The sequence below is a fragment of the Streptopelia decaocto genome (assembly GCF_964273445.1).
Source record: "Streptopelia decaocto genome assembly, chromosome: 7".
NCBI lineage: Eukaryota > Metazoa > Chordata > Aves > Columbiformes > Columbidae > Streptopelia > Streptopelia decaocto.
In genome coordinates, this window is record NC_138661.1 from 5,698,125 (window position 1) to 5,722,139 (window position 24,015).

General features: G+C 44.6%; 1 protein-coding gene across 1 annotated transcript; it reads right to left on the reverse strand.

Moving 5' to 3' along the window:
* Positions 1-474: 474 nt before the first annotated feature.
* On the reverse strand, positions 475-12,883 carry LOC309442511 (potassium channel, subfamily K, member 16-like). The gene is made up of 5 exons (XM_082058395.1): positions 12,531-12,883; positions 9,531-9,651; positions 7,302-7,468; positions 4,928-5,096; positions 475-1,330 (listed from the first exon to the last, which is right to left on the reverse strand). The coding sequence occupies exons 1-5, from the start codon at positions 12,723-12,725 to the stop codon at positions 972-974; spliced, it is 1,011 nt and encodes a 336-aa protein (XP_081914521.1). The 5' UTR covers positions 12,726-12,883; the 3' UTR covers positions 475-971.
* Positions 12,884-24,015: the final 11,132 nt, after the last annotated feature.

Here is a 24,015-nt window from a genome sequence, read left to right on the forward strand (position 1 = left end):
CACACAAGGCACTTGATGTGTACGTTGAACCTTTGAAGTCCAGGGTCTTCACTCACGGGATGGCCTGCATGCCAGGAGGTACAGCTGAAACTCGGTGCCTAGATTTGACATCCTTTTTTTACCCAGTTGAAGGTAAGGCTGCGCTGTTCAGAGAACATCAGCACTTGGAAAGCTACCTTAGCACAGAACAATATAATTGGTTTTAAATGACCTTATAGTTCCTGTGGAATACAAACACAGCAGCAAGGCTCCAATGCAGTGAGGACTCCTCCATTCAAACCAGTCTCTGTTCTTGTAAAATGTTTATAGAATAAAATTATTATAAAATTTGAATTATAGACATGGATTTATCTGTTTTTTATAAACACCATCAGAAAGTTTTTTCAAAGACACAGAGATAAAAGGTAAAATTGCCTTTATTCATCTTAGTATAAAACAGGAAGAGGTAGAATTAATAATTTCTAACACTGCTAACCTTTTTCTAACCCTGTCTATTAGATGCTTCTCTGAACTGAGCCCAGGTCTTGTCCTTTAAACCTGTCTTTCAGATCACAAACGCTTATCCAATATGATGGCTCAAATCAGGCATCTATTAAGTTATATACCCTTATTTCTTCTTCTAAAGGTGCTATGCAATGCCTCAGAAAAGCTTGTGCATATCAGTTCCTGGAAGAGAGATGATTTCTTGCAAGCAGAAAAATCCATATAGAACCAGCAAGATATACCATGCCCCTCATCTGCATTTTTGTGAAAGCACCTTAAAAATACCTTGCAAAACAAGTGCACTTCTCAGGTTGTTAGCACAACCTAGCTGCAAACTGAGGAGGAAGTTTCTTACCATTAATATTTGGTCTTTGTGTAACTCTAAGTCTTGAGTTCTGAAAGGTCATATCTCAGGAAACAGTAGGAGAAATTTTATTTCCATGGGAATTTCTTTAGAACAATTCACTAACAACTCTCCAATGAAGAATTCAGTTCTCATATGTTATGGCAATAGTTTTGCTATAAGAAAAAACTCTTTTTTCATTTTTTTTCTGCTCAGAATCTGCTGCTAACGAGTCAGTTTTCTCTGCATCCCCTCCAGCACGTGGTGGTAGTGGGTCTTCTTCTGGAATAAATTGAGCAGGCCAGCATCTTCTTCGTTCACTTACTTCATTGTCTTTACTCACCTTTCCAATTTGATGGAGATCCTTGACAATTATTTTTTCAGTATCTTCTAGTACCATCGTCAATAAATTAAATAGAAGAGCAATCCAGGCAAGGCCAAAAAGAATCCAAATGGCTACCAGCGTTCTGTAGTACCTAAAGTAATTCCTGCCAGGCTGTTTACCTGTAGATAAAGAAGGGGAAAGAAGAAGAAAATTAACAAGTTCAAATTGTTTTGCCTGTGTAAAGTGGGCCAGCCTAATGGATTCATCAATGTATTTTATGATGAGTACTTTAAAGTTACTTTTTCATTGTAATGGAGTCTCTATCCTCCCCAGCATTAGGTTAAGGACAGGCAAGTCTCTTGTTGTGGCAGCAAATTGATATATGCTAGCACAAACATACTGGACTGTCAAAAAGATATACTGGGATTGAGGTGAATTACTATCAGACCAGGATATTTTTTTTCCCCTTATGACATACCAATCCCAATTCAACCTCCCCATGTACAGGTAAATGCGATGATGTGGGAAGTAGTGTAAAACTGGATCATATTATCTTAAAAATATTCCCAAACTCACAAAGCACAGTGGGTCGCTATAACCACATGACTATTGCCATCTAGGTTATTGTAATTCTGAGTATTTCTATAAAGTGTCATTATAACCTAGCAAATATTTACTTTGAATTGTAGGTACCCTTGATCACGCAAAGAAAGCAGCTGTGATTTCTACTTTAATTCTGAATGGCTTCAGGATCTTCCTCCATTAAAAAACTAGGTGACTGGTGGGAACTCACTGACACATGCCAAGAACACAACTTCTGGTGTTGGAAACCAGTGGACCGAAGCTTATTTCATGCAGTCCAAACCTCTTAGCATCAGCTAGTATCGCACACCCGCTTTTCTGCATGGGTCATTTTGTTTGTTCCTTCAGATGTCAGCCATCCACCACCAACACACAGGGAGCATTTGCTCCTACTGCACTTAGTCCCACACAACATTATCATCATAATACGCTGATATGACCCTGGAATCTGAAGGAAAATTTGGTGATGTTGCTTCTTAAATGGTCTAAGTCACTGTCAAGGGTGAGTCCACATAGTAGATACCACAGCAATGTGCATGGACAGGGAGATACCATAAACCTTGTGGATCATTTCCCATTGTGAAGCTGCCCAAAAGAAGCCAGGATGCTGGCAACTCTTTTCAAATCCTGCAGTGCATAGATTGATGTGCAGGATTTTTGGACTTCATCACAGAAGAGCTCTGGAAATGGGTCACGAGTGGGATGTTTTGTCCTCCTGGGTAGATATTCAACAGCTGTTCCTTTTTCTTCCGCTGTGGTTGAGTTGGCAGAGAGGATGCCAGCCTTGCTAAAAAGCATCTCCTTTTGTGCTGTTGTATGAAGTTCATGATGTGGGGTTAGCAAAGCAACTAGTAATATCTTTGTAATGTTAACTCAAAACTGGACTGCAGCAGGGCATAAATTCAGTTTACAGCCCAAGAGGAGTTTCACCCTAGAAGGATCACCTATGTGTACACATATTACAGTTAAATCCAGATTCCGATATCTTCCTAGGATGTCTCCCTACACAAAACAGGCTTTATCTCATCCTTGAAGTACAACAGATTCAAACCAGTTTTGAATTACTAAAATGCAAATAAACTCAAGATTATTCTTTTCCACTTGGCCAGTGCAAATCCATTTGCCATCTGTAATCAATTCTAAATGCATAATACTCAAAACAATCATTGATTCTGCTTGTTTCATTGTGAAGGTGTGAGGCATTAAATTTATCATCATTTTATTACCGCTGTTTAATGCCAATTGAGATAAATACTGCAGGGAACAATATTTCAGCTCAAGTTAATTGATCCTAATGAAAATGAAATCACAGATCCAGGAGGCTTGCCTAATTGTTAGTTTTTAACCATATTTGTAAACTACTATGGCTGCAAAGTAGAAAAGTGCTATGGAGACAGTGGTTTTCAGGGTGTGACCTGCTATCATTATTGTAAAACAGACTTGCAATTTGCACAAGGAAAGAGAATGTACCAATCTCATGTCCACTTTTTTTCCTGTATGGCACCCTCCACCTTCCTGTATTCTATGTCACTGAAGTTCGAGGTGCTCAGTATTGCACAGACCAGGGTTATCAGTCCTACTGGTTAGGAAAGAAATGCCTGTTCCCTGTTGTTCTCCACTGCAATGGCAAAGATTGGCCCAGGCTGGAGAAAATGGTGAGCAAAAAGGTCACTGTTGTGTAACACAGATTCTTTGCTGATGCCTGAGTTCTGTGCTGTGTTCAGGGCAATACTGCTTAACTAGTGCTGGAGACAAAGCATCTGTCTCTGGATTATGTGAAAAGGGAGTTTTCAAGGGACACTTGTTTCCTATGCTTTGTAGCAAGACGGACCACCTAGCTGCCTGGGTTCACTTGAGGAAATATCAACTGATTGCCATTGCATGAGTTGACCATCAGCTAGGTTACAAGATCATTATGATAGCTAAACTCATGCAAACAAGCAAGATGTCAAGTGAATAGTCAGAGCACTACCAGCCTCTTTAGCAGACTCAGAGAAATTAGGGTCAGCAGGGAATTTCAGATTGTCTGGAAAAGCTTGTGGGCTCTCTCTGGCACCATCCTCAGCCTGATGTAAGAAATCTTTCAGAACCACAAGGTTGCCAGCCAGTCTCCAAGGCCCCTCTTGCACCTCTGCAAGACTTGAGAGCTTAGTGTTTGTTGTGTGGTGGATGTCTGTCCATCAGAAAGAGATGTCGGCCTTCCAGGTCCTCTGTAAGGACAGCACTGGTGCTCAAGTATTAGCTTCAGAGCTTCCTTCTCATATCCCCACTGACGAGAAGTTGAAGCTGGCAAGATGCTGGAAGGATAGGTTGCTTTAGAGAAATGTTTGATTCTCCATGGAGTCCAGGTGTTTGAATACTTCATTAGTGCAGACACTAATTTGACTTCTGGTCATCATTTTGGAGTTCCTCTAGAAGCTTATTCTATGGAGAGTGTATTTTGGGCAGCAGATCCACAGAAGTGTTTCGAGAAGCACTCCAGCATGCTGGAGTGTAGCCTGAACAGTTCATCTTCAGGGCAAGAAGGTCAGTTTTCCAGTGATATATATGTTTAAGCCCCACTTCTCATAGAGTGGGTAGATTTCCCCAGGTAACCATGACTGGGATTTCCACCTCTCACTTCGTTGTGTTAAATCATGTGTTCTGAAAAATGACCACTTACTTCTTTATTCTGCACTTTGAAACATAAGTCTTAGGTGGCTAAATCAGGGGATACATGTCTTATTTTGTATGACTGTAGCTGACTGTCCCCTTTTGGGATATGCAAAATTCTTAGGCTCCTTGAATTCTCCCTCTACACTTCCCCTTTCGTCCCCAAAATACATAGCTTCTTTGCACCCCAAAGCATCACATTTCACTATATTTAGATAATTTTGTGCTTTTGTCAGCGCATGCAATCCCAGAGAAATGATTATTTCCCCCAGATAAGTACAAGACAAAGACTAGTCAAAGAATCATAGAATTATTTTAGTTGGAGGAGACCTTCAAGATCATCAAGCCCAACCGTTAACCTAGCTCTGGCACTAAACCATGTCCCTAAGAACCTCATCTATATGTCATTTAAACACGAAAGTCAAAGACTCAGACAGAAGATTTGTCTCTGCAGTACATAGGTGGTCTGTGCAGTCAACACATGGCAATTACAGTCATAACCCTGGCATTTTGCTGTGTATCCTCTCTGAAATCAGCCTTACCTACTACATAATCTCCAAAGCCAATGGTGCTGAGGGTGATAAATGCAAAGTAAATTCCTTCGCTGTAGGACCAGCCCTCTGTTATCTGGAAGAAGACTGATGGCAAGCACAGAAAAACTAGGATCCCCATTACCAGGAAGAACAAAAGGGTAAGAAATTTGATCTTCTTCTGAAAAAGAAAGAAACCAATTCAATTATAATAGTGATTTGACATACTAGCAGGCCATATGTACTGATGTCTATTAAAACTGTGTGTCTATCTAGGAATACATACTAGGACCACAGGAACTGAAGGATTTGTACTGAGTGCTCTTCCCTTAAAAGTACCTTAGCCTTGTTCTGGATCAGGGGGAAGCCATGTGTTATGGGTGTTGCATGTCAACAGTAGCCCTCGCAGATGTAGTTTTTTATCTGATTGTATCAGCCTCCAATGGCCATGAGTATAGGAGGAATTCTTATCCAATGACCTTTACTGGAGACAGACTATTTCCACTTTTCACCAGACAACTTCGCTTTTAGGTATTCAGGTGTGGCACCCAAAGAACATTCAAATTTGCCTGAGAAAGGAGACTTAAAAAAAAAATACTAACACCATCTCCAAGAGTGTAGATTGTTGACTTTATTTCTCATTGCATCAGTGCATCAGCCACAATTTGGTTCCTACTCAGTGGATACCTTGCTAGAAGAAGACCTTTAACAAATGAGCTCCTGATGAAAAATTGCCTGGACAGTGACTTTTGAATCATCCTACATCCCAGCAGTCATGAAGGAGCCTTGAATAGAAAGACTTGCTATATATTAAGATTTATCAGCTAGACACACATACAGATGCAGACAATTTTATGAGTCCAGATTGTCTGGAAATTAATAGCAACTGATGGATAATTTTTCATGTTTGTGCATTGTGCAGGTGGTTGAGTCTGTGTCTTATCAAGCCTTATGTTCTATTTAATTTCTCCAGATATTGGGAGAAATTTAACAATTTGAAAGGTGTTGTCTGTAGCACCCATACCTTTTTCTGAAAGAGAATTAGAGTAGGAGACATGGAAAAGCTATTCTCACTTCCTCAGTAGTGGTGACAGAAGGGGAGGAGCTGCAAATAACTTGAGGCATAGCCAGGCAAGACACATCCTGTCTCTTGCCCTTTACAGGTGCCTCCTCACCTTGCAGCAACTGGGCTCAAATGGACAACTTCAGCCTGATGTTTCCTTTCTGTCAAAGTCAATGGAGGAGGGGGATTAAAGGACTGCATAATGAATGAGGAGTACTGACATGCTAGGCATCAAGTCAGTACCCACTGAAACCCCTACAACTTACCTACTTTTTACAGCTTTTTACAGCTCACCTGCTTTTCACTGCCTCAAGATGAGATGCTTAATCATCTCTCTCTTTACTGGTTATAAAGGGTGATAGGTACTTCGCTAGAGCGTAAGCTCCTGAGATACATGCCAGGAGAAGTGGGATGAGGTGCCCACTCTCTCCATTGATTGCTGAAGGGTGTTGCATATTTGACATTTAGATGGGTAGACAAACTGTATCACTTTTTCTGAATAGCTCCTCTATGGTTGCCTTGTCTGTTTAGCTCTGCAAGTGAAGAATGTCTCTTTCTCTCTCTGTCCTGGTTTTGTTAAAAAACAAGTTTCTCTTTTAGTGAATTTGCCTGTCAGCTAAAGCTTCATAGGAGCTGCATTTTCCTGGAGAACCAGATACATGTTTTGGTAAACCTAGCAATGGAATGTGAAGTTATTGATAAGCAGGGATGGACATCTCGCGAGAGGGGCAACGAGAAACAGGTGACCAAGAAACTGACCAACTGTGTATAACATTCCATTCACATGATACTTCATATAAAAGTGGGAAATCACAAAGATCTCGTCCCTTTTCCTTCTTAGGAGAGGACCTTGCTAGTCGTCCCTGCGAACTGAGGCCTAGTGACAGGCTGAATCCAGCTCCAGTTGGTTGCAGAGTCCAGTCCAGGACTTTGGGTGCCAGCTCTGCAGTTGCTGAAACTTTTCAAGATTGGTTTTGTATATTTTGTATTATTTTCTCGATTCTTATTAGTAGCATTTGTAAAACATTTATAATTTTTCCAACTCTCTTCTCTCTGTCCTTCTTTTCCTCCTGATCTCCTGTCCTTAGCAGGAAGCAGGGAGAGCGAGGGGCAAAAAGGGGGAAGTGGAGGGGAGGAGGTTAACAATACATCTGCCAGGGTTTTATTGTCACCCCGCAATCTAAACCCTTGACACTTTCTTAGCACAATGTCCAACACAGCACGAGAACAGTTATAATAGAGGAAAACGCCAGAATAGACTTTGAGGAAAAAAATAAAAATAAATAAATTAGCATATAACTGTGCCTAAGTAAAACAAATTACCTTTCTCATTCCTTTCTCGTACAGGAATTTGCCCAGCTTTTTACACAGCAGTGAGAGCATCTTACCGACACGGTGCAGAAAAACAATATTCAGAGGGATTCCAAACAGTGCAAAAAAGACACAGAAGATCTGACCCCCAGCAGTTTTAGGGTGCAGCGTGCCATAGCCTATGAGAAAAGACAGGTCACAGGAGACATTCCAGAGAACTGGAGCAGTCCACGATTACATTCGCACCTACCCCAACCTGGCCTGCCATTGACCCCAAAAGATGTGGCTAGCACTTCTCAGTCCACATTCTCTCTTTTTTTTTGTTTTTCTCTGAAAAAAGCAATAAGAAGATGAAGTGGTTCGCCCCACATGTTCTGGGGGATGCAGAGTACACTGTGTGCTCCCAGCCCAGCCCTAGTGGGAAAGAAAGCACAATCTAAAAGCAGTTATGGGAAACATGCACTGTCCTGTGACAAATACATAAAAAGACAGAAACCAGAAGTCTGGGGACCTGGAAGACATCAAGGCTGGAGTCCCAGGCTGTTTGCCATGTCAGAAACACTTAGAGCCATTTCGAGCTTCTTGTTGATCTGCCTGTGTGTTAGTGACCTCCCTGGCCAAATGCCAGTAGGCTGGTATGTCCAGACGCTGGCTCCAGTCCTGCAGGCAGTGCAGTGTGCATTAGAATAGGTGGTGTTAATTAGTCCAGGCCTTACTGGTGTCTGATTTATTCATGCCAGAGTGATATCTGTCTCAAAGTCCTACTAAAAGAGGATTTATCCAAGTAGTGGAATGACGGCTGCAGAACTCCAAACATGTTATTTAATGGACTGGAGACTTTGTTGCTCTTAGACGCTGTGAGGTACACCCCTGAGTGCAAGAGTCCTGTACTTTGTGTATGTCCTTATCAGTGACCTTGAGAAAAGGCACTTTACCGAGCACAGTTCATCTTAAGGCATCCATTACTTGGAAAATGTAATGTTTTCTTTGGGGAAAAGACAAATAAAACAACCAAGTGATTTATTGCCTACTAGGCCCCCAAGTGCTTGGGCTGTCTAAGGCTCCCTGTTGCAGAAATATTCCATTTTCATGACTAAACCTGGTGAAGATGAGTGGAAGTAGCTGATGTACCTTCACAACAGACTTTTGTGGTGAAGGTGCAGAGAAAAAAAGTTGCACTTTTTCTGGGACAGCCTGTCTGCCTCACTAGGGAAAAAAAATGAGGGAAAGCAACTAATCTGGTTTGCAGAGAAATGCTAAAATGAGAAAATACAGTAATACATATGGTGGAAAGCAATAGATCAGCTGGTAGCAGGGTGCTGACAAAACAAGAAAAGCTTTATTGATACGTGAATGTTGTTGTACCAATGGAACATTTGTCATTGATGTGATGGGTCAGGAGCCTCTCTTTCTTCTACAGCAGGAGGTGTCTGCATGGGTTCATGCAGCATCTACACACCTGCCATGATGCTGGGACACCACTGGGGCCCTTGTGACATGTCACACTCAACAGATCAGTGGAGCAGCTGTGCCTGAGGTGTAGTGGGAGTGAGGCCTGCAAAAAAATAGATTTGACTCTCTGCAAAAAAATAGATTTGACTTTCACTGCATAAGACCGCAAAGCAAGAGACAAAAGTGTGGATTTCATGCTTAAATTGGGCAGGTCTGTGCTTTTTGGGATGCATCTTTGGGAGAAAGGGAGAGACAGGCAGGTCCAGGCAGCCCATGAAAAGGTCAGGACAACTTGAAGCAAAGTGTGAAAGTCTAAGCATTTGCCTTGCCCCCTTCACATTTTTTTTTTCCTTCAGCATATTACTAATTCAATATGTGCACTAAAGGCTCATCACAGGTTCTTGAGACAGTGTCCATGTCCCAGCAGAGTTCACTTCTTTCCTACCATTCTTTTATGCTTTACAACAGTCTTGGATTTAAAGTCTATTTGATCCTAGAATAAAGACCAGGGAAGCGAAGTTTATCTCCCACCACAAATGGCAGCAGAGCAAACATTTTAACAGATGGCTGAAAAAGAAGAAACAAGTGGGAAATCACAAGCCAAAATAATACACAAAGAGCTGTGCAGTGGTGAGGTTTCAGGACCAAGTCCCTTGCCACTTACCATGAATGACAATGACAGGCTGGAGTTTTTATCCTTGAAAGTATTATCCATTCATGTCTTAATAACCAGACATAATAAACATCACACACACAGAAACACACATGTACGGAAAGGATTAGACCTACCTATCGTAGAGACAACCGTGCCTGCAAAGAAGAAGGAGTCACTGAAATCCCAGTTGCTGTCTTCAATCTGTGATTCATTTCCTACAGGGTATACTCCATTCTGAATGGCTTTAGTCAGGTTCTGGGAGGGAAATCAAAGTTTGGTATCAATGTGGCTGCTTTACTCAAGTGCTTGTTGCAATAATATTACAGTTTTAGCCAACTACTGCTCCTGTGCTGGTTTGACTGAAACTGAGTGATTTTTTTTCATGCAGCTAGAAACACTTCTTTTTTGTAGCTACTGTGTTTGTTGCTTAGATTTAGTTTGAGAATAACAAGATAACATTGTGGGACAGTATTAATGTTTTCCTTCAACTAACTTCCCAGTGGTTTTGATTTGGAATGAAGAACATGTAAGAACTCATTGTTATCTTAGCCATTGTCTGGGAGACCGAAGTCTTTCTGGGTTTTCTATGTGCAGGTGTGAGGCAGCTGGGAAGGTGGCCATGGATGGGACAGAAGGCTGACACAAGGCTAATCAATGAGAATATTCCATGCCATTAGCATCATGCTTCATGTTTAATGGGATTTTTCTGGCTGGGGACACCCATTCCAGTTCCACTCCATTTTAGCCAAGTTCTGTTTGGAAGTTCCTTCAGTTTGGCCTTTTGCTGTCCTGCTATTTCACACTTGGCCTTTTCTAGGCTTTTTCTGCCTTTCTGTTTGAGACCAGGGTGCTCTCTTCCTGGGACTGGCTGCTCAGTGCAGAAGGAGTTTGTGAGGAGTTGCATTGAGTATCATTTATTTTATATTTTTTTATATAGTAGTAGTAGTAGATTAGTATTAGTATTATTTTACTATTTTATTAACTGTTTTTATCTCAGGCCATGAGTTTCCCCCTTCTCTTTTGATTCCCCCCCCTATTTGGGGGCAGAGAGGGGGGACCAAGCAAGTGACTGTCGTGGATTGCTAGATTGCTAGCTGGCATTAAACCGCGACAGCTCCTTTCCTGTGAATACTGTTCAGCTGTCCTTAGTGATACTCTGGGACTATTCACACTTCTACACCCTAGGCTGGGTAGCAGCCAGCCAGTGTTTTTGAGTGTTAATCTTTTGCTCTGTTTATGCTGACTGCTCTAGTGGATGTTAGCACTTGTTTCCTTCAGCATGAGCAAGGACTGTGATCTTCTAGGTTAAGTACTTTTGAAAAAAATGATCCTATAGGTGACTAGGATGTGGCAGAGCAAGACAGGCCACTGGCTTAAGCGATGGGGTGGCTGGTTGCTGCTTTTGAGCTTGCACTTGAGACGGCAGTGGTGGATCCAGGATCTAATCACCCACCTGTATGCAGGCACTCTGAGCAGTGACTCTGATCCCTCCCAGGAAGGTATCAGTGAGTTATAGCAGGGTACACGTGACATACACAGGGAATTTTCATTTTAAGGTTGTATTCTGGTTAGTGTCACAGATTTAAATTGAGAGAAAGTCCATTGATTTGCAAAGCATTACTGTTGGTGCAACCACAGTCAGAATTCAATGTGATATACCCACTCCTTTCCAAACCGCATGCATGAACACACATGCACATATTTGCAACGTGGCCTTTGAGATGAGTTTAGATGAACATCTGTCAGAGGTGGTTCGTTTTGAGTTGAGACTGCCTTGCCACAGGGGGTTTGAATAGATGTTTCTCCTAAGCCCTTCCAGCCCTATTGTCTATCGTAGAATAGAATATCAGGTTGGAAGGGACCACAAAAATCATCTAGCATCTGACAGATCACCTGATCTATCATGTTATGCATTTTTCTGACTCTTTCTTTCTTCCTTGCTTTTAATTCTAAGTGCTGTGAATTTTTTTGAGCTTGAAAAAATAATAATTAAAAACAAGAGAAACAACAAAAACACAGTATCCAGCTGTCTCTGCCTTTAGCAAACAGAGATTATTGCACCAGACATCCAGAAAGCAGTCTGGTTTGTAGTGAAACAGCCTCGATAAAATCCAGGTCTGAGTCCTGCCAAAGGCAAGACACAAGCTGGAATAAACTGCACCAGAGAAGTCTTCCCCTACTTCCTCCCTCACTGTCTTTTTTTCTGGTGTCCCAGGAAACAAAGGCTAACAGCAATCATTCCTAAGGCCTTGCACAAAGATTTCATTGTCTTGAAAATGTCCTTTTTTGTTTGTTTTTGGGTTTTTTTTCCCTCCCCTACCTGCAAAAAAAATCCAAGGTGAAGAGGGTAAATGTATAGGGGGCTGGATCACTGGTTGTGTTATTAGAAATGCCATTTCTTACCCTTCTTATCCTGAGAACTGGCCTGTTAAGAGCTCCATTATTTTCCCACACAAAAACGTTTACAGCAAGGCTTTTTGAACTCCCCAGTTTCGTTTGCGTTGTAGCAGACAGAGGTAAGAAATACCAGAGATGAGGAGACAGCCGTGCTCATTCTGAGTTTCCTGTCCTGTGACCAGAAACACCTTTCCCTTGGCCAGGCTACCTGTTTCACTTCTGCCGCATCTTCAAAAACAAACCCTGACTATTCCACCCTTCTTGTAGTGATTTGGACTTTTTTTTTTTTTTAATTATACTTTTTATTTCATCCAAGAGATTGTTTTGGACCTTGCCATATTGTTCCTCTGTGCTATCTGTGATACCACCTTAAGTGGCAACCATGCCTATCTATTTCAGACAGCCACATTTTTCCTGCCTTGCCATCCACTGTAGGTGAGCACAACCCCACCGAAAGCCAAATCAACAAGAAGCAAAACCCCAAAGAATTGGGACATCATGGGATGAGGACTGTTAATAGCTAACACACAAGGTTTTGTCAAGCTACACAAGCTGTATTTACCATAAGTGTGACCTGCCTGCTCAGACCAGAGAGGACGTGGGGCTTGCTAAGATCACCCAAATGACTGCATCAGGAGGAAAGCAGTGAAAGTTATCTGTGTAGCAAGGCTGAGTAGGAAACAACAACTGATGGGGAAACAGGAGGGAAAAAGGGCTTCCTCAGGGCTGGCACTTACCTTCATAAACTGTTCTATCTCTGCTGTCGTGAGGTGAGTGAAGTTCTGCAGAAAAGCCTCCTTCATCTGGGCAGCTGCTATTTTCTCCTGCTTCTCAGCAGTCCTCTCCAGTGCCTGGAACACGGCTGCACCCACCAGCAGGTAGACGAAGTAGCCCACCACCAGCAAACTTGTCTGCAGCTTGCCAGTGCACATGGCCTTTGGTGGGACACGGCAAGGGATGGGGAGTGAAAGGTGGCAATTGGTAAACCCCTTGCACTCCTGGGAAGCCTCCCCCGGGCAGGAGGAGCCCTCCCAGCTCCAGTTTCCGCTGGGATCCTGCGCTGACAGGGACAGCGAGCTGTCAAATACATTCATGGGGAAGTTGGGAAAGAAAAATCAACCAACAAGCAAACCCAACCCCCTCAAAAAAAAAACTTTCCACTCTCTGGGCTGCATGCTGTTTAGGGATTTCCTCTTGTCTGTGAAACTCTGCCTTGCTGAGTTCTCAGGAACAGTGGGTCAGGATGTAAGGAGCTGGCAGGTGGCCATCTCCTGCTCAAGAGGCTCTGGGGACAGGTGAGGACAGACTGAAAAGGGCCCACAGGGGATCTTGCTTGGAAAAAAAAACATTATTTTGCCTCTTCTGCCTCATTCTAACAACAAGAACTGGACTTCAGGGCAAGCCCTGATAACACCAGAAGCCCCTTCTTGCCCTATGTTTGGTGGCAGCTTCAGGGAAATGCAGCCGGGCTGCTCTTCTGGGCTTCACTTGTCTGCTTGCAGTGCAGGACAGGGACAAAAAGCCCTGCATATGGGCACAACAGCTTGCAGCAAAACCTTGACATAGGGGCAAACAGCTGCAGGTTGTATTTGTACCAGGTCTGGAGAGGTTCTTCTGCCAATATTTTGTATGAAGTGTATCCAAGGGAGGACATTACAGTGTGGTTGTGTGCAGAATTAGATGGATAAAAAACCAGTCATACCATCAGATTGATAGAATCATGGAAGAATAGAATCGTTTAGGTTAGAAAAAATGTTAAACAACATTGAGGACAACTGAAAACCTGACAGTGCCAACACAACTACAGCATATCCCTAAGCGCCATGTCTATACATCTTTTAAATACTTCCAGGGATGGTGACAACCACTTCCCTGGTAGCCTGTTCTAATGCTTGATAACCCTTTCAAGGTAAAAGTTATTCCTAATATCCAATCTAAACCTCCCTTGGCCCAGCTTGAAGTGGTTTACTCTTCCAGATCCGTCTGTAGAGCCTTTCTACCCTTGAGAAGATCAGCACCCTCGCCCAACTTGGTGTTGTCTGCAAACTTATCGAGCGTGCACTTGATCCCCTCATCCACATCATTGATAAAGATTATAAAGATATTCAGAGGTTAGTGGTTAGTGGGTTGTACTTTGCTTAGTGTACTGGAGTACAGGAGCAGGAGTCTGTCCTGAGGTCTGTCCTGTTAAACATCTTTATCAGTGACCTAGAGGAAGTGATGGATTGTACTGCCATCAAGTTTGCAGGTAACAGGAAATTGAGAGGAGCAGGTGATGTGTTTGCAGGCAGGCCTGTCACCTACTAAGGCTGGAGGAATGGACCAACAGGAACTTTATGAAATTCAACAAGGACTAATGCAAAGTCATGCCCCTGGGAACGGGGAACACCTTGCAAAGATACAGGCTGAGGACTGATTAACCAGGGATCAGCGCTTGGGAAAAGAAACTAAGGGTGTGAGAGGTTGTGCAATTTCCATCCTTGGAGATTTTCTAACACCCAGCTGGACAAAACCCTGAGCAACCTTGTCTGACGCCAGAGCTGATGCTGCTTTGAGCAAGAGGTTGAACCAGAAACCTGAGATCTCTTCCTACCTTATTCTGTGACCTTGTGGTGTCATGAAAGATGCAGCACATACAAGACAAACAACTGACTAGGCCCACTAATGCTTCTGATTCTGAATCTGCCTAGATTGGTTCCTTAATCATTCCCTGGAGAGTTTCCCATGCAACTCTTGGCTCCTCCTGAGGAGAGGTCTCCACTCAGTGGCCGAAAATTTCTGTGCTTTTCCAAGAGTTTGATGACTTATCTGCCCACCACAAACACGCACATACTGAGAGATCTGCTCAAAAGCACATACTCATTGGTCTTGACCTGGACTATGACTACTCCCTCCTTCTTCATTGCATTTGTCAGTACTTCTTAGTTAGGTCTTGGCTTCTATGCGGTATTGGTATATCTCTTAAGTGGTGAACACAGCTGTGCTTTCATCTCCCCAACAACCTAGGAGACCTCTGATGGACTTTAATAGTCCCTCTGTGTGCTGTTTATATGCCTTGGGACTCTTTATATGGGGATCCTCAGACCAGGGTCCCCAGATGGCTTGGGGTGCCTGGTTTAAAAATGATGAGACGTTCATAATTTCCTATGTTCCAAAGAACATTATGTAAGATAGACTTGGCTTTTCATGAAGAAATACTTGACTGTATCACTGTATGTTACCTACAGTAATGTAAGGTCTACTAATTTCAAAAGGATGGTTACCATGCATTGGAACTCACTTATGTAAGTATCAAAGCTTCTTCCCATCGGCTTCAATGAGAATTTGACTGCCATTGAGAAGATTTTGTAGGGTCAGAGGGCGGAGCCCTTGAATGATTATATTGACTTTGAAACACATACCAGACAGACCTTTATCTTGACTGAACCATGGACACTCTTAACAATCAGATTAACTTTCTTGACCTTAGATTTTTCAGCATTTTCATTTGCTTTGTGCACAATTTCTTTGTTATTTCAGCAGATGCCCTGCTTTAGTAATGAGAAAACACTGAAGCAAATCAGCCTTTGAAGAATAATTTAAAATGTCCCACTTGTTCTGCTCTTCAAGCCTTTGCGTTTCAACTGAGTTTGAAAATACAAGAAAAGGCAGAGACTCTGGGATGAGCTTTGCAGAACTGGTGTAAACAAGAAGTGGCATATGGCTTCACTCTGTCAAGTGCAGGTTGCCCTTTCACACATAAATCTGTTTTACCTCAGAGGAAAACAGGAAAACTATGAATGAAGGTAAGTGGCTTTGCAAACCCTTACAAGTTTAAAGATTTTCTTTAAAGTTACTTTAAAGTTTGTAGAAACAGGATGTGTCATGTTTCCTTTCACTTCTTCTGAAGCTACAGCGTACTGAAGGTGTGTTTCTTCCTCCATATAAATAATGGCACCTATGGCTTCACCCTTTTCTGCCACCTCTTCACACCTTTTCTCCCAGCTCTGTGAAACAAGAGCATTCACTTGTGTGCACAGCAGGTATGAAGATAATACAGGTGGATTATCTCTTCAATACGTCTGAGGGGAAAATTCATGTGAAAAACATAAAACTCATAGAAGATGGTGGGAATTTTAACATTGACTTCATTGCTGTGGTTTGATGAGGGTGGGTAAGGTGCCAGGAAACCTCACCTTTCTCATGCTGTGCGTATATACTAAGGTGGGTTTCCATCTAGCCTCATCTCCAAGACAGCAGGTTTGCTATTTGTGGATGCATTTCAAGAAGACTCTGACTGCCAGGAAGCATTCAAAAGATTCATGACTTTTGTCTTCCTCCAGTTCTGGAACAAGGAATACACATCATCTTTTTTCAGTCTCTCTCTTCATACCTGCCTGTAAATCTTTAATAACCACTACAGGTTGTTCTGACATAAGTGTCGCATCGCACACCAACTTGTTCATACTTGGGTTGACACTTGCAGAGGGAAAGAGGGACAGAAAGTACAGTATATGTTCACTACTGTAATCTTCCCAAATAAGTTGCTTTAGGGAAGAAAGCAAGGGGGAATCCATATTCACATAGGGTCACAGTGATGAGGCAGGATGAGTTCAAGCTAGGAAGTCAATCTGCAGATGAGAGTCATGTCCAGAGATTGCCAGGAAGGGCTGTGGGGATGAGGCCAGCCTGAGGACAGGCTGGGATGTTGACCCACTGGTGAACCTGGCTCGTTGAGGTCCATGGCCAGGCTGGGCAAGATTGGGAGAAGCTGGGAACTGACAACCTGAAGCATCTCTGGGACAGGGACTGACAGCCCTGGTTTGGGATGGAAGGGGAAGCTGGGCTATGGGCAGGGTGGAGGAAAGCCCTGGGGGGCTGGTCAGGGCCTTGGCAATGATGGAGGCGGGATATCTGTTAAGGCAGTTAATTCTTTTTGTTCCTAAGCTAGAGGAGACCCATGACGCAGTTATAGCACTGGGGAAAGAGAAGTGATGCAGATTTCTCACACCGGGATTATTTACTCAGCCCATTGCAGGGAAACACACGTACTGAGATCCGGTGGTAATGGAGGGTAGGGAGCATTTCCTGTCCATCACACGATGCGCTGGGACAGGGTTTTCTTAAGCCAAGTCCTGCTCTCACTCCACCCTCCCACTATACCCACAGTTCAGCCATTCCCTTTTTCTATATATGGCATTAGCTATCTGGCTGCATCCTTATGTGTTCTATGTCCTTAGGCAGATTATAGCCTGAAACTAATTCCAGTTTAATGGAAAATGTTTTCAGTTGCCATGGAAATGCCTTACCATGTAACTGTGATTGTACTTCCTGTTGTGCTTAGGGCTAAAACCATTAGATGACTCTCATTTTTACACTTTCTTACTGTTCTCCTATAAATATCTGTTATTCATAACTGCGGTCAGAACATTCAGTCTTCTAACATGGGTCATTTTGTTTTTTATGCTGTGATCTTATGCCAGGTTATTAAACTCTTATGCTAAAGCTTTCTTCAACAGAGATCCTCAGACTTCCTGGTTTGTTATTCAAGAACTGCAAAGTCAAATTCCCGTAGTTCACTTTCCAATGTTGAGGAAATTGGCTGATTTCCACGAGTGAAGAAAATGCTGAAGCTGATTACTTGCCTTTGCTAGCTGGCTGACTCTGGGATGAGAGCTCTAGTGTGCAGAAGGTGGGGGCTGCTGTGCCAGGTAGCCCAGCATAGAAAACTGCCCAAGCACGTAGAGTCTTGCATCTGGGTAGGAACAACCCCAGGTTCCAGTATAAGTTGGGGAATGACCTACTGAAGAGCAGCGTAGCAGAAAGGGACCTGGGGGTCCTGGTGGGCAGCTGGATTACCATGATCCAGCACTGTGCCCTTATGGCCAAGAAGGCCAATGGCATCCTGGGGTGTATTAGAAGGGGGGTGGTCAGTAGGTCAGAGAGGTTCTCCTTCCTCTTTACTCTGCCCTGGTGAGACCACACCTGGAATATTGTGTTCAGTTCTGGGCCCCTCAGTTCCAGAAGGACAGGGAACTGCTGGAGAGAGTCCAGTGTAGGGCAACAAAGATGCTGAAGGGAGTGGAGCATCTCCCATGTGAGGAAAGGCTGAGGGAGCTGGGGCTCTGGAGCTTGGAGAAGAGGAGACTGTGGGGTGACCTCATTAATGTTTATAAATATGTAAAGGGTGAGTGTCAGGAGGATGGAGCCAGGCTCTTCTCGGTGACAACCAATGGTAGGACAAGGGTTAATGGGTACAAACTGGAACACAAAAGGTTCCACTTAAATTTGAGAAGAAACTTCTTCACAGTGAGGGTGACAGACACTGGAACAGGCTGCCCAGGGAGGTTGTGGAGTCTCTACTCTGGAGGCATTCAAGACCTGCCTGGATGCCTTCCTGTGTAACCTCATCTGGGTGTTCCTGCTCCAGCGGGGGGGTTGGACTGGATAAGCTTTCCAGGGCCCTTCCAATCCCTGACATTCTGTGATTCTGTGATTCTGTAACTCTTGGCCACAGTGTTGGCAACTGTAAACAGCACCTCCAACTGTAAACAGCACCTGCTTCCCTTTTTCTCGGTGATTTATCTGCCATCACCAACTGGGGATCTATGTTGGCTTTTTTCTTTGTTCATCATATACATTAGGGATTCAAGTAATGCAGTTTTGTGCAAGCTTGTCTCTGCTGTTGTCATAATCAAAGCCTATCCCCATCAGCAGCAGTGCCCACTCCAGCAATCTTTGGACAATGCTTTCATCACTGGTAGCTACACCTGAAGGCCTCCAGAACAATGTAAACATCTGCACTATGAAGTCTTTCACCCACACAACAAGGCCATTTGATCCTCATTGTCACAATCAGAGTAAGAGAGAATTTGAGTTGGGAGAGACCTCTGCAGGTATTTAGTCTAGACCCCTAGTCAGAACAGGGCTAACACAGAAGTAAGGACGTGTCATTCAGGGTTGTGTGCAGCTGAACTTTAATGGAGCTTTTCTTACAGTTGTAAGCTTGCAACATGAGCATCCCTTGTGCCTTTGGACTGTTGACATTTAAAGGCCCTCACAGTTGCACAGAAAACCAGACGACAACCCTCATTCTTATGCAGCCTGCTCCTGGCAGCCCTGCTTCTTTGGCATCTAGGCACTCCTGGGAATTAGGAGGACTGTACTAATTCCTTTCTTGAGAGGAATCATGTCTCTGTATTGTGACAGCCAAGGGACTCAGGGAAAAGTGAAAATTGACAGCAAGCTACCAGTGCTGCCAGGTAGGTTCTGCAGCATGTTCTTGGGCAAGAGACAGAAGCTGGCTGGGACACTGCTGCGACCCAGGGGCTGTACAGTGGATGTTTAGTTGTGCCTGAACACAACCGGGTTGGAGATTCTGTATCATATGGATATATGTTCCAGTTATCTGGGAGTGAGAAAACAGATTGCTCAAGAAAAGTTTTAATAATGTTGCTGTGACCAGAGTTGCCAATGGCTCAGGAGTTTTACAGAATATAAAAAAAAAAGAGAAAATACAATCCAGGATACCACTTTTTGAGAAGATACTGCAGGAGGGTAAGCAGCTCAGAGGACTTGCCAAAGATTCTGGAAAACCTGGAGCCTCTTAGTATGGGAACCAGTTAGTGTGATGAAAGGGCTTTGGCCTAGGTCACTGGCAACCCTGACTTTGTGGTAACAATCTGTTGGGATGCAGAGGGTTAAGCAGGTTGCATTGTCTTCATGGTCTCAGTCAGTGCTTTTCATTCTTTTTTGTCCCACAGATTATCAGCTTTGTCCTTGATCAAAAGAACTTGGCAAGATGACCCTGATAGGTGAGCTTTTCCACTGGATCAAAAGCTCAGAGGAACACACGAGACAAACAAAGCCCCAAGAAACAAAAAACAGCTTCAAGAGGAGAAATCAGCAAACTGTCATTAACTGTAACTCAGACACTGCTCTTTGAAGTTGGATAGATGCAAAACACTAAAGAAGAAAATCATGGATGAAAAAAATATCACAGGCGATCTTCCTCAAGTAAAGTTTCTTTTCTTGCCTTCATATACCAAAGCCATAATGTGCTTTAACTCTGAACCAGCAAAGATGCACAGTAAATGCAATGTTATGGTCATTGTGCAGCAAAACCAACTTTTTAGGGGGAGAGGCTGGGCCACAGAGTGAAAGTCACTGGTATGAAACATCCCAAGATAACATCTTATCTGAATTTTACCTTCATTTTCTAAAGATCCATCATTAGCTAAGGAAAGTTCTAGTAGCTTTACGCATCATGGAAGAGCTGGCCAAGTTCTGTCATCTAACTGAAACAGAGAGAAGCCTGGGCTTCTGTAGCCCTCCAACATAGACAGCTCTTCTGACAGGACAATTGCGGAAGAGCTTGCAAATCTTCACCCCTATACCATCATTGGATTTCCACTGGACATGTCCTAAACAGAGGTATGAGTGCACCTCTTCTGCCACAAAGCCGCCCTCAGGCCACTGCTTTTCATAAATATGGCATGGACCACACAAGTGCATGTCTGAATTGGAGACATCCCAAAAGCTTTCTTTAACCTTGCTTAAGTCTCCCTCGTTAAAGTGACGGGAAGCTGAGCTTGCAGGCCATGGGTATGGTGGATGACTCTGGTGCTTATAGAGGGGCTACAGCAGCCAGAACCCCATTCTGCAGTCTTGGCACTTGTCCCCTCTGCAAAGGGTCCCTGCTTGGACAGAGTGACACCCACTTCAATAGGGTCACCCAGGGGCAAAGCTGTTTGGCTCCCAAGACTTGACCTGCATGCGGCTACCAAGGAAGCCACTCCAGGCTCCCTGTGGCACAAATGAACTTGTGCAGCAATGGGGGTGCGACAAATTATTCCCATTCCACCAAAAGAGGAGCATGGACCCAGGGAAGCCCGAGTAACAGAACCAGAGAAACCAGAACCCACCGCAACAACTCTTCTGCAAAATACTCCCTGAATCTATGGCAGCTGAACAGTCAGCACCCTATGCCTGCAATCCCCACAAAAGTGACGCAAACACTAGCAACACGACATTTATTCAAACACAACTTTTATTGGAAACTGTGCATGTGGTAAAGCTCCCAGAAGAAATGGAATGGACACTGTCGAAGAGAGAGGGCAGTTGCTGTCCAGGTGGTAATGGAGTCCCTGTCACAAGCCTCCTTGCGACAGCCTCTTCAGACCTGTGTAACACAATTTTTTTCCTCAAGCCCCTCTCCAAGTCATTGTCCAATTCTTTCTACCAGGCCATCTGTTCTACAAGTCCCTGATGACGATGTTCAGGCAAATACTGTTCTTCAAACCGGCTCTTACACCACCCTGTGGCTGAACATTGTCACACCCCAATAATCTCCTCAGCTGATATCCCAGTCTGTGTTTGATGTCGTTGGAGTGCTAAGTCATTTGTATAAAACCTGTCTCTAATCACTTCCTTTGCTATAGTTTTCTGGCTAGAATAAAGTGTGGCTTAGAACTTGTTTTCTGCCTAGACTGACTTTTGGGGTACCTCCATGACATTCCTCAAAGGAGGCAGTGGAGGTAGAGGTACAGACCTCCTCTCTCTGGTGACCAGCAATAGGACACGAGGAAATCAAATTAAGCTGCGTCAGGGGAAATTCAGATGGGACATTACAAAAAAGTTCTTCCCTAAGTGAGTGGAGGGCAGCTGCAGCTGGCTTCCCAGGGAAGGGGTCAAAGCACCGAGGCTGTTGGACTTCAAGGAGTGTCTGGATGACACTCTTAGACAAATGGTTTAATTTTAGGTAGTCCTACGAGAACCTGGGAGTTGGAATTGATGATTCTTATGTGTCCCTTCCAAGTCGAGATATTCTATGATTCTATGATAATAACCAGAGAGCCATGCAAGACCAGGATGTTTCCTGAAAGTGCAAGGAGGAAGAACATTTCCTGAAAATGCAGGTCTTCCGGCAGACCAGGGCAAGAGTGAATGAATGCTTGACTTTGCTACGCCGGGGCATGGAGCTCTACCTTGTAAGCTGTCTTAGCTCAACACGCACAAGTTTTCCCACTTTTACCCCTCAGATTCTCTCCACCGTGGTACTGGAGGAAAGGGCTTGAGCAGCTGTGTGATGCCAAGCTGCCTGCTGGGATGAACCCGCAACACCTGGGAAGTCAAAGCCAAGTGAACCATGAAACCAGAGCCCGCCACATCAGCTCTTCTGCAAAATGCTCCCTGATTCTGCAGCAGCTCAGCAATTTATTGCCTTCGTGTGGCAAGCTTTTGGTAGCCAGGGATTACAGGGGTATCTTCTGTGAGAACCTGCACCCTATGCCAGTGTTCCTCGAAAAAGTGATGCACAGACACTCATGGATGCAGCATTTGCTCAAACACAATTTGATTAGAAACTCTGCACAAAGCTCCCAGAAGGAATGGACACTCAAAGTCAGGGGTGGAGTCACTGTCCGGTTGGTAATGGAGTCCCTGTCACAAGCCTCCTCGCGACGGCCTCTTCAGCTGCATCGGGTCCCACTCCCCAGCGTGTGCTTTTGCTGGGCAGGAAAGGTGTGGCACCAGTTCCCGCTGCCGACTGATCAGCGTGTTCCTCATTTCCAGTGTGCTTGGTTCTGTGGCGCCAGCTCCCCAGGGAGTGTGTGGGGTGGGCAGAGTCTCATCCAGATCCCAGAGGAGACACAGAGGCACATGGAGCGGTGCCTCTCGCTTGGTCCCCACCAGAGCTCCCAGCAAGAGTATCTGGGCCGATGTGAAATCGTCACCATGGCCGTGACAGTAAGAAGGGAAAGCAAGGTGGCAATCCTCTTTGGCATCACTGGCTGCTGTGCTGGAGAGACCATCGAGAGGGGAACGCTGCACTTTTGGCAGAGGGCTGCTGCGCAGGGTGTTCCCTTTCCTTTCTGTGCCCTGCATTCTCCTCTCTTTTTGCTTCCTGGAAGATGCGTTCAGCTGCCAGCAGCTGTGACCTGCGCAAACACAGCTCTGTGCAGGATGACCTCTTTCAGCGTCCGTGGAGAACCATTCTACGAACCCGATTGAGCAGCTCCTCAAACTCAAGCTGTGCGTGCTCATAGGCGTCAGGATTCTGCACCAGGTGCTGGAAGAGGTTGACTGGTTCAGCCATTCGCAATTCCAGGGGCAAGTTGATCTCCTCAGGCACGTTATCATTGCCAATGAAGAAGTGGTTCAGTTGTTTCCTCTCCAGGCAGCTCTGCAGGTACTGCATGATGTCGTTCAGCCGTTCCCAGAAATGCCTCCTGCGCCAGTCTGACAGGGGTATAGTGGTCAGCAGGTGCATCACAACGGTCTTCAATGTGTAGGTGGAAAAGTCTCTGCCCAGCAGGCAGCGGACGCAGACCTGCAGGCACCTGAGGTGGTAGGTGTCAGGATGTGCATGTCTGGCGATATGCCTGAAGAACTTCATCTCTGCCACAGCATAGGTCTCTGGCCAGATCGTGCTTGGGGTGTAGGCAGCCTCTGTATACTGGCTGCTCACGAAGATGTCCGAGGCGCCTTCTCGCACCCCAAAAAGCAACTCAATTAAAATCCTTCTCTCCTGGCCTCGTGTCACACAGAATTTGCAGGAGCGGTCGGAGGGCAGCACTGTTAGGCAGTGTGCAGCTGAAATAGGCAGAGCCCTCCAGGAACGTCTCACGAACATCTGGAAATAGCGAGCAATTTTCTGCACATCTAGGTAGGAGGCAGTGCAGAGGTCGTCTAGGATGCTGAAGCCTGCATTCCTCCTCTGCTCCTGCTCGGGGTCGTGGAGGAAGCAACGTGTCTCTCCTGCTGGCTGCTGCATCCCACAGGTACACATGAACTCCACGCGGATGCGAAAGTTCCTCGCCAACCACACGGGGCCCAGTTCCAGGTGGAAGATGTGTCCACGGGGGGGTTTCAGGGGCACAAGCAGGCAGTAGGTGATGTCTTCCTCACGGGGACTCCAACCTTCAAAGGTGCTGCCCACCTCGATGGCATTTTCCAGCACTGGGAAACAGGTATTTGACAAGATATACTGGAAGACAAGGATGAAAGTTTCCATAAGGTCCCTCACAGTCTGGTAATCTCTGTCCAGGTGCTGAACTGGCCACTGGATGTGCTCTTCAAAAAACATTCCTGGGTCATTTGCATCATCATTCTCTTCTTCAGCTTCATTTGCATTGTCATTCTCTTCATGTTCCTCCTCCTCCACGTCACTGTCGGAGCTCTCCTCTTCTCTCTCTGGCTCACGGCTCCATTTTCTGATCCACCAGCAGAGCCCAAAGAGCAGGA

Bases quoted from the DNA above. Each gene is read 5' to 3' on its own strand.
- LOC309442511 (XM_082058395.1), bottom strand. From the start codon at position 12,725: ATGTGCACTGGCAAGCTGCAGACAAGTTTGCTGGTGGTGGGCTACTTC. The intron at 9,652-12,530 runs GTAAGTGCCAGC...TTTCCCTCCCAG, and splicing joins AGATAGAACAGTTTATGAAG to AACCTGACTAAAGCCATTCA. The intron at 5,097-7,301 runs GTAATTTGTTTT...TTTCTTTTTCAG, and splicing joins ACGAGAAAGGAATGAGAAAG to AAGAAGATCAAATTTCTTAC.